Here is a 17801-nt window from a genome sequence, read left to right on the forward strand (position 1 = left end):
CAGAAGGTTTTTCGGGAGTGGCCAGATACGCCGACCTAGAATACATTTTTTGGGGGCAAACTGCGAAAAATGCAGAAAGCTGGGAACGTCAAAAAAATCTAACGTAGACAAATCTAAAGCTGTTACGCCACTGCAGATTCCAGAAGGAAACTTTGAATTAAATAATCATGCCAGAAAAAATGGCACGTGCCAAAAAAATGACGCAAATGAGCCGGAAAATTGAGCCCATTATATTGAACAAGCTCAGTGAAACAGTTGTATGCTAAAACCTTTGTTTTGGATTTGGACATGCATATTGCTAACTTCAGTTTGACTGAATTAAAACCACACCCGATGGCAAGGGTAATTCGGTAGTTGTGGTACTGAGTGGAGCTGTGGCAAGTAATTATGGTGGGTGCAGTGAGGGCGATTCACCATCAGATTGGATACTGAGTTACACTGGCACAGGTCTGAATTAACACTGCCATGAAAGCAAACCTTGAGGTGGCATCAACTTGGGTTTGCAATTGTAGTAAATATATTTAAATGTTTGTTTAAGCAGAATTTTTTAGTTACGCCAAGTACTGATATAGATATAGTCGTAGAAGAAGGAAGGATGCAAATTAATTTAAGGTCTGGAGTTATATATGTCAGGATCTTCATTATAAAAACACAGAGCAGATGGAACAGTTTGCCCATTTGATAAGCTAGCTATGGAGATCCTATGAGGGCCTGGAAATTGCAGTCGGAGGCTTCCCGTGGGCCTCCGACCGGAGAATTTTAATGAAAGTACCTGGTGGTCTAGGAGTCACCCCGGATTCCGGTGGGGAGGCCTTCTCTTCCTGCGCTGCAAAATGCGTTCCCGTCCGGAGGGTTCCCAGGCAGAAGATGCAGTCACGTGTGACTGCTCAGCCAATCAGGTACTGTGTTCCACAGCTTTCCCATTAATAGCAATGAGAACCCCGTATCTACCAGTTGTCATTGCTATTAATGGGAAAAAAAACAAACACACACTAATAAAAAATAAAAAACAGACCTCACATAATTAAAATTAATTGAAATTAAAGTTAATAAATGGCTTAGAAAAAAACAATATTTTTCCGATTTTTTAAAGTTTTGTAATTTGGGTTAAAAATAAACTTACTTTAGTGGGCAGAGTTTTTAACAATAAAATGTGTTTATTTAATTTAATTTTATTATGGTTATGTTTGTTTTTAAACACTGTGCCTGTAAAAGTTGGCCATGCGCCTGCTTTTATCAGGCTCAAGAATTTTGAGGACATTTGCTGGGCAAAATATGGGTAAATCCCGCAATCTTGCCCAAGCAAATGTCCTTGCTCCCGAGATGCATTGCGCGCTGAAAACCGGCTTTTTCGATGCCTTCCCGGGTCCATAGACACTCCATACAGACCCGGGGAGGTAGGAATTTTTGGGCCGATATCTCCCCCTTGGTGTATTTATATTCCAGCCACTGCTCTGTGCACCTGAGTGAGAGAGCTCTGGGAATACCTATATACAGCGGTCACACTTTCGATGTTGCTAGTGCTTGTGGCAGACTTTGCACAGGATAAATATTGTAAATTCATTGCAAACTAGTGCAAACAAAAAGTCACATGAAGTCCAAGGGAGCCCTTAGGCACTTCCTGTGTCTGGTTTGACACGGCACCAGCCTGAAAATCATGTTGTGAGATTCTTCCCTCGTGCAGGAATTCTCACTGGAAAATTAACAACAATAAATTGTAGTATTTATAAAGCACCTTTAAAGTAGTAAAATGTCTCAAGGCGCTTCACAGCAGTATTATAAGACTAAAGATTTAATACTGAGCCACAAGAGGAGAAAATTAGGGCAGCTAACCAAAAGTTTGGTCAAAGAAGTAGATTTTAAGGAGTGTCTTAAATGAGGAAGGAGAGGTGGAGCTGTTTAGGCAAGGAATTCCAGAGCTTAAGGTCTAGGCAACAGAAAGCACGGCCATCAATGGAGAACTTTTTTAGCCAGTAGTAGCATGCCCAACAAGGGAGGAGGTGATTCTGGAAGTTTTAGGGAATGAAGCTAGGCAGGTGGAAGGGATATCAGTGGGAGAGTATTTTGGTGCTGGTGATCATTTTCAGGCCAGGCGCTGCATGCTGCTCCCTCTAATGGCCCCGGCCTGCTGATGGTACGAGGATGTTGCCTGGACTGGAGAATTTTAGCTAGGAGGAAAGATTGGATAGGCTGGGGGTGTTTTCTTTGGAACAGAGGAGGCTGAGGGGAGACCTAATTGAGGTGTATAAAATTAGACGGGGAGTAGAAAGAGTGGATAGGAAGGACCTATTCCCCTAGCAGAGGGGTCAACAACCAGGGGGTATAAATTTAAAGTATTTAGAGGAGATTTGAGGGGAAATGTTTTCACCCAGAGGGTAATGGGGGCCTGGAACTCACTGCCTGAAAGGGTGGTAGAGGCAGAAACCCTCACCACATTTAAAAACTACTTGGATGTGCACTTGGAAGTGCCATAACCTACAGGGCTACGGACCAAGAGCTGGAAAGTGGGATTAGGCGGGATAGCTCTTTATCGGCCAGCACAGACACAATGAGCCGAATAGCCTCCTTCCGTGCAGTAAATTTCAATGATTCTATGATTATAATCAGGGATGATCAAGAGGGCAGAATTAGTGGAGCGCAGATATCTCGTGGGCGCGTGCGAAGATGGGGGGGTTGTGAGTAATACAAGTTTAGATGTATTTAGCTTTACTTAAACCAATTTTCACCAATAGATATGTTCTAATCACTTAAATGGGAGCTGTAGGAAGTAGAGTACAGCACATCTGGGGTGCCACCACATTGTGGAATTAAGCCCCCTTGCCTCAAGCACCCATTTGCGCTAGCAACTCGCATTGGGTGCATCAGGTCTATTCTAGGCCTCAGTGACCAATTTTCTGGGGAGCAAATGACTGTTGGTGCTCCAGCTAGTCATTGGTCCCTCCATGTCCAATCATGATAGGGAACACAGAATGTTGAGTTATATTGCCCAATCAGTAAGAGTATAAGTTTGAGGTCATCATACTTGAACTGTACAGTGCTCTGGTCAAGGCACACCTTGAATATTGCATTTGGTTCTCATCACTGAGGCACAAGGCAAAGAGGATAAAGAGACATGAGGGCAAACTGGTAAAAGCCAAGTTCAAGACCAATAAAGGGTAATATGTCAAGGCAGAAAATGCCAGTTGAGTGGGTACTGACAGCTGGCACAGTCTGACTGCTGCAACCTGACCTGATAGTATTCCCCTCACCACTCAGGAAAAACATAAGTAAAGTGGCATTCCCTGCATTGTAGATCCACCAAACAGAGAGCGGTGCCAGAACATTTGGCACAAAGACTCCAACTAGAAGTAAACTGGAAAGAAACAAAAAAAAGAAAAAAAATTAAGAAATCGCCTCAGAACACCATTTGCAAATCTTACCATTGGGCTTTTTGAATACACTTCCACAATCGGCATGCCCTGGGAACCCCTTTCTTTATGGGTGGGGAGCTGACGTACCAGAATAGCCAGCAGGAAATTACGATGACATCTGAACAATTTATTGAGCTTTACATTTAATTAACTGTAAACTAGCACCAATGTTATAAAAAACTTTGGCTAGAAAATCAGATGACATGTTAAATGGGCGGAAGTCTGATGAAATGGATATCTGCACATTTTCCCTACTTTACGCCTGTTAATGAAGTGGAACTGATCAGAATCCTTACTCTACAGTCATGCTCTATCAGAGTAAACAAGACTGTAGTCTGGAAGAGCCTCGTTTCTTCTGCTTTCATCGGGCTTCATTTCATCGGCAGACTTTAACCCACAAATATTTCTTAGTGATCATTAATAGAAATTAATCATTCATTTACAAATGTCTTGCATTTTTGAAGCTATTTCTTGCAGCCTTGTCCTTCTTGTACCTGGCGAAAACATTATCTGGGAGCTATATGAAGAGTACAATCACACAGATAGAGAGACGCTTTGACATATCGAGTTCCCTAATTGGCGTTGTCGATGGAAGCTTTGAAATCGGTAAGTGTTGATCTAGAATCAGGACCTGGGGGTCCTGGTGCATGAAATACAAAAGGATAGTATGCAGGTACAGCAAGTGATCAGAAAGGCCAATGGAATCTTGGCCTTTATTGCAAAGGGAATGGAGTATAAAAGCAAGGAAGCCTTGCTACAGTTATACAGGGTATTGGTGAAGCCAAACCTGGAATACTGCATGCAGTTTTGGTTTCCATATTTAAGAAAGGATATACTTGCTTTGGAGGCAGTTCAGAGAAGGTTCACTAAGTTGATTCCGGAGATGAGGGGGTTGACTTATGAGGATAGGTTGAGTCGGTTGGGGCTCTACTCATTGGAATTCAGAAGAATGCGAGGTGATCTAATCGAAATGTATAAGATTATGAGGGGGCTCGACAAGGTGAATGCAGAGAGAATGTTTCCACTGATGGGGGAGACTAGAACTAGGAAGCATAATCTTAGAATAAGGGGCTGCCCATTTAAAACTGAGATGAGGAGGAATTTCTTCTCTCAGAGGGAATTCTGTGGAATTCGCTGCCTCAGAGAGCTGTGGAAGCTGACACATTGAATAAATTTAAGTCAGAGATAGACAGTTTCTTAACCGATAAGGGAATAAGGGGTTATGGGGAGCAGGCAGGGAAGTGGACCTGAGTCCATGATCGGATCAGCCATGATTGTATTAAATGGCAGAGCAGGCTCGAGGGGCCGTATGGCCTACTCCTGCTCCTATTTCTTATGTTCTTAATCATAGAAAAACTATGACACAGAAGGATGCCATTCAGCCCATTGTGTCCGTGCCGGAATTCTGAAACAAAACAGGAACCTAAACTGCAAGCCATTAACGAGTTTTTTTTTCTATTTTTGGTTAAGGGAATTTGCTTGTGATTGCATTCGTGAGCCATTTTGGAGCGAAATTTCACAGGCCCAGGCTAATTGCAGTTGGAGCCCTAGTCATGGCTCTTGGAACTATTTTAATAGCTTTGCCTCATTTCTTCATGGGACAGTGAGTTTTTAAATTACTATTATTAATATTTTATATTGAGTATTTCTCTGACTTTGTGCAGCAGGCAGAGGGCTTCACCTTCTGGGAGCGAACACCAGTAATTAAGGCCCATGCTATATTCAGACCGTTTAACTCAGCAGATAATATCCCACAGCCACTTCCCGCTTTCTGTTCTATGCTGCCAGTGAGGAAAAATTCCCCCATCAGGAGCACAATGTCAGAAAATTATTCATCTAGGTTTGCACATAGGTAATCAAACTAAAGTGGAGGACAATCGATCTGGAACACAAGTTAAAAACACAATTAAAATAAATGAGCAAGCACTCAGAATGATTAGTGAGAGGGAAGCAACAATGCTGTTTCTCAGTGAGCTAATAGACGGGAACAAACTGTCATTGTCCAGCTCCAATATTGATTAATAATTGGGTGCTACTTAATTAACAGATAAATCACTACAATATAACTGACTGGCAGATCTCCCGTGGTGTTGCTCGTGGTGAGTTGGAGGATACACAGTCTGCCACAGTAAGGGTATTTATGTCATGGAAGGAGGATCTCGGGACTACTGGTTTACAGCGACAAATTCCAACTTCATTCACTGATATTCAAAGATTTTTACTGGTACTTTGGCGATTGAATTCTATAGCTAGGTCCCTTTTTCTGTGAATGTAGTATATGTATGCGTAGTATATATATATGTGTGTGTAATATTACACACACTCACACTCACAAACTCTTCCAGGACACCCTCAAAGCCTCCTTGAAAAAATGTAACATTCCCACCGACTATTGGGAATCCCTGGCCTAAGACCGCTCAAAGTGGAGGAGAAGCATCGGAGAAGGCGCCGAACACTTAGAGTCTCTTTGCCGGGAGCATGCGGAAGCCAAGTACAAACAGCGGAAGGAGCGTACGACAAATCAAGCATCCCATGCACCCGTCCCTCCAACCACCGTCTGCCCCACCTGTGACAGTCTGTAGGTCCCGCATTGGTCTCATCAGTCACTTTAGAATTTATATTAGTGTGGAAGCAAGTCATCCTCGACTCCGGGGGACTGCCTAAGAAGAAGAACATGCACACAGATTATACACACACACATACATATTTGTACGCATAATATGTGTGTGTGTATAATATATAGAATCATAGAATAATACAGCGCAGAAGGAGGTCATTAAGCCCATCGTTCCTGGGTCAGCTCTTTGAAAGAGCTATTCAATTAGTCCCACTGCCCTGCTCTTTACCAATAGCCCTGTAATTTTTTCCAGTTCATATATTTATCCAATTCCCTTCTAAAAGTTATTATTGAATCTGCCTCCACCACCCTTTCAGAAAGTACATTCCAGATCACAACCACTCACTGTATGATTTTTTTCCCCTTATGTCCTTTCTGTTTTTTTTGCCGATGATCTTAAATCTGAGTCCTCTGGTTACTGACCCCTCTGCCTGCGGAAATAGTTTTTCTTGTTTACTGATTTTTAACACGATAAAATCTCCCCTTAGCCTACTTGGCTCCAAGGAGAACAATCCCAGTTTCTCTAGTCTCTCCACATAACTAAATTCTTTGGTCCCACTCTCGTAAAATCTCCTCTGCACCCTCTCTAAGACCTTTACATCCTTCCTAAAGTGTGGTGCCCAGAATTAGCCACAATACTCCAGCTGGTGTCACATTTTGTTTGATTACACTCCTGTGGAGCACCTTGGGATGTTTTCCTACATTAAAGATGCAATAGAATTGGAACTTCTAGTGCTAGTAGTAGCTGGGGCTGAATCAGTGATTTATAAAGGTTGGTGTCAGCTGTGGCTCAGTGGGCAGCACACTCATCTCTGAGTCAGAAGGTTGTGGGTTCAAGTCCCACTCCAGGAACTTGAGCATATAAATCTAGGCTGACACTCCAGTGCAGTGCTGAGGGAGCGTTGCACTGTCAGAGTTACCATCTTTCAGATGAGACATTAAACCGTGGCCCCATCTGCTCTCTCAGGTGGATGTAAACGATCCCATGGCATTATTTCGAAGAAGAGTAGGGGAGTCATCCCCAGTGTCCTGGCCAATATTTATTCCACAATCAATATAGCAAAAAAAAAATAGATTATCTGGTCATTATCACATTGCTGTTTGTGGGAGTTTGCTGTGTGCAAGTTGGCTGCTGCGTTTCCCACATTACAACACTCCAAAGTACTTAATTTGCTGTGAAGCACTTTGAGACATCCAATGGTCTTTAAGTCTTTTTTTTAGCATAACTGTCGTACCCGTTGTCTCTGTTCATGTGCCTTTTTATCAGCCTTCTCAACTTGCCCAAACCACCTTTAAAGATTTGTGTATATACACCCCCAGGTCTCTCTGTTCTTGCACCCCTTTAAGATTGTACCATTTAGTTTATATTGCCTCTCATTATTCTTCCTACCAAAATCAATCACTTCCCACTTTTCTGCATTAAATTGAATCTGCCATGTGTCCGCCAATTCCACCAGCCTGCCTGTGTGCTCCTGAGGTCTGTGACACTCCTGCTCACTGTTTACTACATTTACCAGTTTTGTGTCATCTGCAAACTTTGAAATTATGACCTGTATACCCATCTAGGTCATTAATGTATATCAAAAAAGAAAAGTGGTCCTAATATCGGCCTTTGGGGACATCACTCTATACCTCCCTCCAATTTGAAAAATAAACATTCACCGTCACTCTTTGCTTTCTGTCCCTTAGTCACTTTTGTATCCACGCAGCCACTGCCCCTTTAATCCCATGGGTTTCAATTTTGCTAACGTCTATTATGTGGTACATTATCAAGCGCCTTTTGAAAGTCCATGTACACAACATCAACTGCACTACCTTCATCAACCTTCTCTGTTACTTCAACAAAGAATATGTGTATAATACATATGTATTGTGTGTGTGTATAATATATGTGTATAGTGTGAGTGTGTATAATATATAAGTATAGTGTGCGTGTGTATAATATATATGTATAATGCACGTGTGTATAATATATATGTATAGTGTGTGTATAATATATATGTGCAGTGTGTGTATAATATATATGTATAGAGTGTGTATAATATATATGTATTGAGTGTAATGTATATGGATTGTGTGTGTATAATTATGTATCGTGTGTGTGTGTCTAATATATATGTATTGTGTGTGTATAATATAAATGTATTGTGTGTGTGTATAATATGTAGTTGTGCATGTATACACACACATGTATATGTATAATATGTAGTTCCCGCTCCCTTCAAATGCAGCTTTCCGTTGATAGCATGAAATGTACTCTTGATGCTAGTCTCACTTTCGCTATATGTACACTTCCTTATTCATCACTTGTAATATATGCAATAAGCTATTGACAATGGTTTTCTTGCTCCAGCTACAACTATGAAACAGCACTTACGTTTTCAAGCAATTCGACGACCAGCACCTCTCAGTGTTCAAACAAGTCAAACAGTCCATTAACCCCGACACCTGGGGAGCCCTCTGCGGATGTCCTCCTACATGGTAAGTGCTCCGATAGAGTGGAACATCGTCGATCTAAATGGAATAATGTTATAAATAGGATGTTTTCTGATCTTGGTCAGGTTGTGAGAAAGAGGTTGGCTCCTCCATGTGGGTATATATATTCCTTGGAAATCTTTTGCGAGGAATCGGTGAAACACCAACTGGACCATTGGGGATATCTTACCTTGACGATCATGCCACAGAGGAAAATGCTTCTTTTTATATAGGTAACTTAAAATTGTTATGTAATGATGTCAAAATATTTGATAAACTAAATATGTTGTAGTCAGTGTCTTGAGAAACCTTTTTTCTTGTGCGTTTTAGGAATTTTACATACAATAGCCCTCATCGGCCCGTTGTTTGGATATTTACTGGGATCGTACTGTGCTAAGCTTTTTGTTGACATTGGATTTGTTGATTTGGGTAAGGAAAGCTTAAAGGATTTTTTTCTCACTGTTGTGATTCGGTGTTAGTCAGGTGTCATGTTCGCCGTGCCTGCCTGACCATTTCTGTATAGGTTGCACATGGTTTTGTGGGGTCTGCTTTATACGCATAACATGAACCAGCTCACGGCCCATGTTGAACCTGGCTCTGGGAGCTCAACATGGGGGCTGTGAAATTCAGTGTAAGCTGCTTTGGGGTGGGCGGTGGGGGGGGATTAATTTAAAGGGATGCGTTCACTCAAAGGTATGTGGCCACGAGGACAAATTTAGCCTTTGTAAAGGCTGTTTTGGACTAAGGAAAAATGGATGGCACCATATATTTGGTGGCTGGAATGAGTTTTTGGCCAAGACATGGAGTGGCACGGCAGTCTCATCCACTGCGTTATACCTGGAACAGTGATGATGGTGCTGAAGGAGGTGATAGTGCTCAGTGTGGACATGTCCTCATCGAGGCTCCCCTCTTATACACCAGCATGCCTGGAAGGAGGCAGGGCCAGAGAACTTGGGCACAGCTGAGGCTAAGCACCACTGGCAGTGCCAACCCTATGGTGCATACTAACTGCAGGTATCCTTGCAAGCAGATGACACAACTCTTCTCCGGTGATCATAAAAACTGGAACAATCAGCCTCACAACACAACAGTAGGCCTCTTCTTGTATGCCTCTTTAAAAGAAACTTCTGCTCACACAAGTATGGAGTGATTCCACTGGGGCAATCCATTGTTTCAATAATGCGGGCATTCCAAAAGAAATGGGAGTGGCAAAATATTTTAAAGAAACTTAGTCTCTACCAAACAGGGATGGTCATTTTATATGGGCCAACCAAGGATGGTCATTCTACATGGACAGATTTATGAATCAGAGCTATTCCAGTGTCAACTCTGGGGAAATTCTGCCTGGCTACCTAAATGATGTTATGGAGCCTTATTTAAATGTTGCAATTAAGAAACTATTGGGTGCCATTGGCTCCACTTAACCACCCAACCAGAAAGTGAAGTGGGGTGTTTGTTTCCAATTGGTTAAGTCCATTTCTCGTTGTTTATCGTGTGTGACCGATCAGGAAATCTACCTTGTTGTCAGTCTAGCTATAGCAATACAAGGGAGAGAATAAGGCCTGTTTTACTGACGAGGCCCTATCAGATTACTGTGAATCTTGTATGGGCTATATGCTGCCCCCAACCTCCAACTATAACTTTGAATAGTGCAACGATCAAATCCTCTGCTCTCCTTTGTTCTCTTTAACATTAGAATGTTGGCCTTTTAAACTCGAGTTTTGAAAGTTGACCTTGTGCCGAGTCCCCGCTCAGTGTGAAGCTGAAGCCAGGCATCACGTCTCCTAGTGACTCCCTCTGCCTCCCTTGCAAACTTGATACTGGTTCAGCCTCAGTTATACTGCTAAGATTGCATGACTGAGATGTGCAAACTGCTCTGCAGCAACACCTAAGGTGCACTGCAGCCATTATATTGTTATATCAGGCTAGACTTCCAGCACATATTCGCCCATTTATCGCCCATTTAGCACCCATATAACCGGCGAGATTCAGTTTCTCGCCCATTTTTGATGAGCAATGGAAACTAGCACCCAATTATCGCCCATTTATTGCTGGCGCAACTTTCGGCTTACAGGAATGAGCTGAATCGCCCGGCCTATTTTTAAAAATAAAATATGATTTCATCACTTGTGTAAGGCCCAGAATAATGTTTATAATGGAAACTAGCGCCCAAATATCGCCCAGATTATCGCCGAGCGCTACTTTCGGCGTCTCGCCCATATACCGCCCAAATGATTGCTCGCCCAAAAAGACGCTCAAGAAAAGCTGCAATCATCTGGCCTTAACCCGGTGGTATGGACTCCATTTTGTAAATCGGAGGAAGTTTAATAAAAGGCTACTTGTAGTGGATGGGAGCATTGAAGTCATTCGTGAGTGATTTTAAGGGCGTTTTAGAATCTTTCCAATCATCTAATCACACTGTGGTCAATTTCGAGTTTATATTGTGTTTGTTGAGGACAACTTAAGAATTTTGAAGCCAGATTAGGGCATTTATAGTGATTTATAGTGATGGGGCCTGTAATTTTTCACCCAGTATTGATGACATAGAAACATAGAAACATAGAAACTAGGTGCAGGAGTAGGCCATTCGGCCCTTCTAGCCTGCACCGCCATTCAATGAGTTCATGGCTGAACATTCAACTTCAGTACCCCATTCCTGCTTTCTCGCCATACCCCTTGATCCCCCTAGTAGTAAGGACCTCATCTAACTCCTTTTTGAATATATTTAGTGAATTGGCCTCAACAACTTTCTGTGGTAGAGAATTCCACAGGTTCACCACTCTCTGGGTGAAGAAGTTCCTCCGCATCTCGGTCCTAAATGGCTTACCCCTTATCCTTAGACTGTGACCTCTGGTTCTGGACTTCCCCAACATTGGGAACATTCTTCCTGCATCTAACCTGTCTAACCCCGTCAGAATTTTAAATGTTTCTATGAGGTCCCCTCTCATTCTTCTGAACTCCAGTGAATACAAGCCCAGTTGATCCAGTCTTTCTTGATAGGTCAGTCCCGCCATCCCGGGAATCAGTCTGGTGAACCTTCGCTGCACTCCCTCAATAGCAAGAATGTCCTTCCTCAGGTTAGGAGACCAAAACTGTACACAATACTCCAGGTGTGGCCTCACCAATGCCCTGTACAACTGTAGCAACACCTCCCTGCCCCTGTACTCACATGCTGCAGAATAGAGATGGGAGAAGGTTCATTGAAGAGCATTATGTGCCCAATCAAAGAGGTGGCAGACTGCTGAGGAGGAGACCTTACACCCAACGCATTTACAGGGATAAGTGATCATACCTGGACTTGTCCAATAACACGTGCATTAGAAGGCTTTGCTTCCGAAAGGAGGTCATCAGTGAGAGATGCCAGCTAATTAAGGGAGATCTGCAGCCTACCAGCACCATCAGGACCGCACTGCCTAAGATTAAGATTACTGCAGCACTTTCCTTCTATGCATTGGGCTCCTTTCAGGCCTCAGCTGGCAACATTTGCTGCATCTCTCAGCATGCCACACATTGCTGCATTCGACAGGTGACTGAAGTCCTTTACGCATGCAGGATGGACTTTATACACTTCCCTTTGACCAGGGAGGCACAGAGTGAGAGAGAGGGCTTTGGGGTTCTCGAGAATAGCAAAGTTCCCCAAGATGCAGGGAGCAATAGACTGTATGCACATTGCCCTGCGAGCACCTTTACAGGATGCAGAGGTGTTTTGGAACCGAAAGGGATTCCACTCCCTGAATGTGCAGCTCGTTGTCGACCACAAGTAAATAATCATGGCAGTAAATGCACATTTTCCAGGGAGTATCCATGATGCGCACATCTTGCGTGAGAGCACTGTCTCTGACCTGTTTAAGAGTCAGCCACAAGGTCATGGTTGGATGGTGGGGGATAAAGGATATGGCCTTATCAGCTGGCTCATGAACCCCCTGTGAAAGACTCAGACAGAAGCCGAGAAGCGCTACAATGAAAACCATATAGCCACACGCAATATCGTTGAAAAGACAATTGGAGTGCTGAAGCAGCGCTTCAGCTGCCTGGACCACTCAGGAAGCAACCTACAATACCACCCTGAGCAGGTCACTGAGTTCATTGTGGTGTGCTGCATGTTGCATTACCTAGATATCAGGAGAGGACAACAATTGCCTGATGGGACTGCTGGTCCACCTCAGGAGAAAGGGGAGGCAGAAGAGGAGGAGGAGGACGAGGACCTCGGGGAGGACTATCAGCCTGGCGATGAACCCATGTCCCCAGGCTCCCCCACACCACTGGAAAAGCCCCGTGGTTATGCAGCTGCAAGACTGTTGCATCACCAGCTCATAAATGAACGCTTTGCGTGTAGTTACGTTGGTGACAGTTACAGATGCGTTACTTTTCATCCTTGTCTGGCCTGGCCTGACGATTATTTGTAACCCTTGTATTGATGTTTAACCATACGTTAATAGAAGACACTTCATAACAATTGTAAAGTTCAATAACATTTTTTAATAATTTAACAATTGATGTAAAAAAGATGTAAACAAACTATAACGCCCATCGGTCCCGCCGCCCCCCCCCACCCACACCCCCAACAGTCTACAACATTTTTCACCCAACAATAAATTTTCAATAACGATAACACTACAAAAACACCCTCCCACCACCCCAACATTCAACACATTTTTAATAACAATAAGAACAACAGTCAACAATTTTAATTAAAATAGATTTATGCCCCCCCCCCCCGTCTACCTGCGGCCATGCTTCCCTCCTCTACCTCTACCCACCTCATCATAAACCCCCCTTTCCCACATGCTCCCCTTTCTAATAATGGGGCCAAGTCTTCTTGCAGCAAGGCACCTCAAGCGCTGCTGCTGTGGGGGTGGGGGAGGGTGTGGGGGGGTGGGTGATGTTGGCAGATTCAATTCAGGGGGCCCAGGAGAAGACGTTTCCGAAGAAATGTCTTCTGAGTCAGAAGCAACTGGTTCCTCCTGACTTGCATCTGTTGAAGTTGATAGTGGTACGGCACCTTGGGGTGCAGTGCCGTATCCCGAAACTATCGCCTGCCGCATGGCATCGATGGAGTCGGCCATTCACCGCATTGCTGCAACCATCTGCCCCATGCCCTCCGAGATTCATGCAGATAGTGTGGCAATGTTGCCGGGCAACCCACCAATCGCCTAGAGGAGCTCTCGACCAATGTCGATGCTTGCCCTCGACAGCGACACCATCTGCCTGTCACTACTCGTGCCTACCTCGCCGACCCAACCTCCGCGGGGTCGGCATGGGCACTGGACGGCTTGGAGTGCCCTGCTGCAAGCTGCTTGGCCCCGCTACTTCATCCGTTGAGGATGACATGACCGCAGGTACTACAGATTCCTCAACCGGCTCATCATCCTCCTCCTCGGTCATAGCTTGTTCTTTCCCCATGGTCAGCACAACCTGCAGCGATTGGGGTAATGCTCCAGGTGCCTCCCGTTGCGCCTGGGGAGCTGGAAAACATGATTGAGGTTAGTAGAAGAGAAGGGGAGACATGAGAATGATTGCGCTGTGCAGGCATATGTACGAGGAGCAATACTACCATAATAAATGTGAACGCGAGACATTACATATAATTAGCATGAGAGTACAGAAGAGTTCAGAAGCTGCATGCATAACATTGCATCATTCATAAATAATAATCAAATGGCATTAAATTACTTTAAATTACCACTGGTTTACACATTACTCACATGGCACAATAATGGAATCTGCACCACCACAGGTGGCAGAACGATTATGCGCCCCTACAAGGGCTGAGACACGCTTCTCCAGGTCGGTTAACTGAAAAAGATCCACAGGTCCTCCTCCGATCCGCCTGCGCTCCGCCCGATTCTTAGATATCTTCTTCTGCAAACGTGACAAGAGCATGGCAAAAGCTAATTGCCTAGATATTATTGTAATCCACAATTAGTCATCGCACATGCTATTCGTCATTAATGTTATATGCTAAAACGGTTTGTATGCAATTGTTGCATGGTTATAACATCTACGTTCAGAGAAGAAATTTCATAAGATCGTGGTTAGGAACTAATGCGTGACACCAACCCCCCTCATGTACAATCCCCGGGAAAGGCCCCATCCACGGGCCGTGCCATTCGGCGCCTGAGGGGAGGGAGCCAAGTTATTGCAATCGATGGAGGTCCCTGAGGGGGGGGGGGAATCAGGACCGCTGATGAGCTGGTGAGCTCAGCAATGACAGGATCATGACAGGAGGGGGCACCGTGTCCCTGGGTTGTCCTTGGAGACCTCCGTGTGGTCAGACCTAATGTCCCAAGTGTCCCAGGGCAGACAGTGAGCCAGGGCAGCCCTTCCCCAGCCGAGGCTGGGTCACTGTGTGACTGATAGCAGCCGAAGAGACTCACACAGTCTGGGCAAAGCTGAGCAGCCCTCTCAGCACTCAGTCGTGTCCCCATCCACCAACCTAACCAAAAAGGAGACAGTGCCCAAGTTAAAGAGTTGCTCACAGCACACAAGCAGCGAAATAATTTAATAATTATCCTTCTAAAGTAAAGTGGTAGAAATGTCGAGTGTTTGCGGTCTGTCTGTATCCAGTCATTCCTTTGGCATCAATTTTCGATCAAAGCGTTTAAAAAATAATTAATACAGTCGATTCAGCTTAATGCATCTGAGCCAGATTACGAATGCACATTTACACGGAATGGTTCCTGGAACACCCGCCCTCCTGGGGTCAGAGTCCTGGACCCCGCCCTCCCGGGGTCTGAGTCCTGGGCCCCGCCTTCCTGGGGTCAGAGTCCTGGGCCCCGCTCTCCCAGGGTTAGTGTCCTGGGCCCCGCCTTCCCGGGGTCTGAGACCTGGGCCACGCCCTCCCGGGGTATGAGTCCTGGGCCCCGCCCTCCCGGGGTCAGAGTCCTGGGCCCTGCCCTCCCGGGGTCAGAGTCTTGGGCCCCGCCCTCCCAGGGTCAGAGTCCTGGGCCCCGCCCTCCTAGGGTCAGATTCCTGGGCCCCGCCCTCCCGGGGTCTGAGTCCTGGGCCCCGCCCTCCCGGGTTAGAGTCCTGGGCCCCGCCCTCCCAGGGTTGGAGCCCTGCCCTCCCAGGGTCAGAGTCCTGGGCCCCCCCTTCCCAGGGTCAGAGTCCTGGGGGCACAGGTTCCAACCCCAGTCCAAATCTTACCAGGGATGCTACCCAAGACTACCCAGCATTAATTACAATCTGGCAGATTTACATTCTAATTAATGAGTCAGTGCATCATTACAATTATAAATTTAATAATTTAATACTTACTCTTGCAGATGCCACCAGACTGTTCCAGCACTTGCGGCACTGGTTTGCCTCTCTCACATCGTGGGCTGCCACAGTTACCATTTTGGCGATGTCCATCCATACTCACTGGCATATCTGGCGGGGGGGTTCCCACACCCACCCCGGGTTAATTGGCCCCACCGAGTCTCCACCTCATGGACCAGAGTTTTTTGGCTTCATCAGAAAAGGCTTCCACCCTCCTTCTCACTGCAACCTCCGTGACATCACTCTCTCTCGACTCCTTGTGTTCCATCTCCATTGCATCGACAACCTTCCTTCTCTCTCTCCCTCCCTTTGTCTTCTGAGCATGTGCAGATGACCCCTGACTTTCCGAATCACGGGAAAAGTTAATTGACTGAAAAATAAACGTGCATGCGCAGAACGCCTGTTGCTATGGACGCAGGCCTTGCATGACTGAATACAGCACTAAGGCCCATTTCACATCGCTACGGCTATCGACCAAATTAAATAGGCGAAACTAGCGATTTTTAAAATGGGCACTCTTCTGGCGATCCTGAAAAGTAAAACAACGGAAATATCGCCCATTTTGGAACGGTAGCAATAATAATGGAAAGTCTAACCTTATGTCTTGGCTTCAAACTACAGCAGAAATATTTGCTGGAGTTCTGTGCCAACATTCTGTATTTTTTAGATTTCAATCTATTCTTCATTATTGTCAGCTCCCATCTACAACACCGCAGCGGTTGTATTCAATCATAACTATTAGATTGCAAGGTTCCCTTTCCGCTTCATAACATTGCAATAGTTTGTATTTTTTCACGTGATTTTTAATCTATCCCAGTTCATTCGATTCTGACTTGGTTCCAGTGACAATCGTGGAGATTTGTGTATGAATGTAACCTTTGTACTTCACACAGTTAAACAGCTCCATTAATGTGACTGGGCTGGTAATCCAGGCCATTGTTTTGAGAACTCTGACATTGTGATCCATTTTGAATAGAGTGGGTTCAGTTGTACCCAGGATGGGTAGCAATGAGCTTCCAGACAATCTGGATGGGAAATTGGCTGTTATTCAATACTGCGCGTTTTCTATGTGAGCATAAATTTAAATATTCAGCAGGAGTGAGTTTCTACCTCCAGAATGTCAATTGAGAGAGAGAGAGAGAGAGAGAGAGAGAATGTGTGGTGGGACAATACCATTTGTAACTAAATCCAGACACAATGTGAGTGTGGATCAGAATACCCATTGACCTGTCCCTTTTTACACTGATCTAATCAATGGCCATTACATGGTTTTATTTAAATCCAAGCTGTACCCATCTTGTAACATGTTTTTGGACATTTGTTTTATAGAGAGAGTCACAATTACTTCGACGGATGCGAGATGGGTTGGTGCGTGGTGGCTCGGGTTTTTAATTGCTGGAACGATTGCCATTTTTGCTGCCATACCATTCTGGTTCTTTCCAAAGTCTCTAACCAAAGAGCCAAGAAAGAAAGAACTTAGCAGGTCCTCTGAAAATATGAAGTTCATCAAACAGGACCAAAGTGAACATGCAGGAAGCAATCCTAAACCACCGCTTTCCACAGTGAACAAAGGCAAGTACCAAAAATACTACCATTTTGTGCTGACATACCAAAACTCAATATTATCCATTGCTTCATTAAACAAACTACCAGTGAGATATTTTCTTCATTGTGATGCATTTAATTTTCCCAACGAACAAAGTTACATTTATATAGCGCCTTTTACAACCTCATAGCACTTTACAGTCAATGAAGTATTTTTGAAGTGTCGTCGCTATTGTAATGTAGGGAAACAGTGCAGCCAATTTTCACACAGCCAGGTCCCCACAAACAACATTGAGATAAAGACCAGATCATCTGTTTTAGGTGTTGGTTGAGGGGGAAATATTGGCCAGGACACTAGAACTCCCCTGCTCTTCGAATAGTGCTCTCGGATCTTCTATGTTCACCTGAGAGGTCAGACGGGGCCTCGGTTTAACGTCTCATCTGAAAGACGGTGCCTCTGATGGTGCAGCACTCCCTCAGCACTGCACTGGAGT

The 17801-nt window shown here is 44.6% G+C and overlaps 1 protein-coding gene across 1 annotated transcript in view; it reads left to right on the forward strand.

Annotated features, from left to right (window-relative positions):
- The window catches only part of LOC139278022 (solute carrier organic anion transporter family member 1C1-like), a 68250-nt gene that overhangs the window by 8892 nt on the left and 41557 nt on the right, over positions 1-17801 (forward strand). The window contains exons 2-7 of the mRNA XM_070896681.1: positions 3875-4016; positions 4881-5013; positions 8381-8508; positions 8589-8735; positions 8833-8931; positions 17092-17334. Of these exons, the coding sequence (XP_070752782.1) occupies positions 3875-4016; positions 4881-5013; positions 8381-8508; positions 8589-8735; positions 8833-8931; positions 17092-17334 (892 nt within the window). The remainder of the gene's footprint in view (positions 1-3874; positions 4017-4880; positions 5014-8380; positions 8509-8588; positions 8736-8832; positions 8932-17091; positions 17335-17801) is intronic.

Source organism: Pristiophorus japonicus, chromosome 13, assembly GCF_044704955.1.
Source record: "Pristiophorus japonicus isolate sPriJap1 chromosome 13, sPriJap1.hap1, whole genome shotgun sequence".
In the NCBI taxonomy this organism is placed as follows: Eukaryota; Metazoa; Chordata; class Chondrichthyes; family Pristiophoridae; genus Pristiophorus; species Pristiophorus japonicus.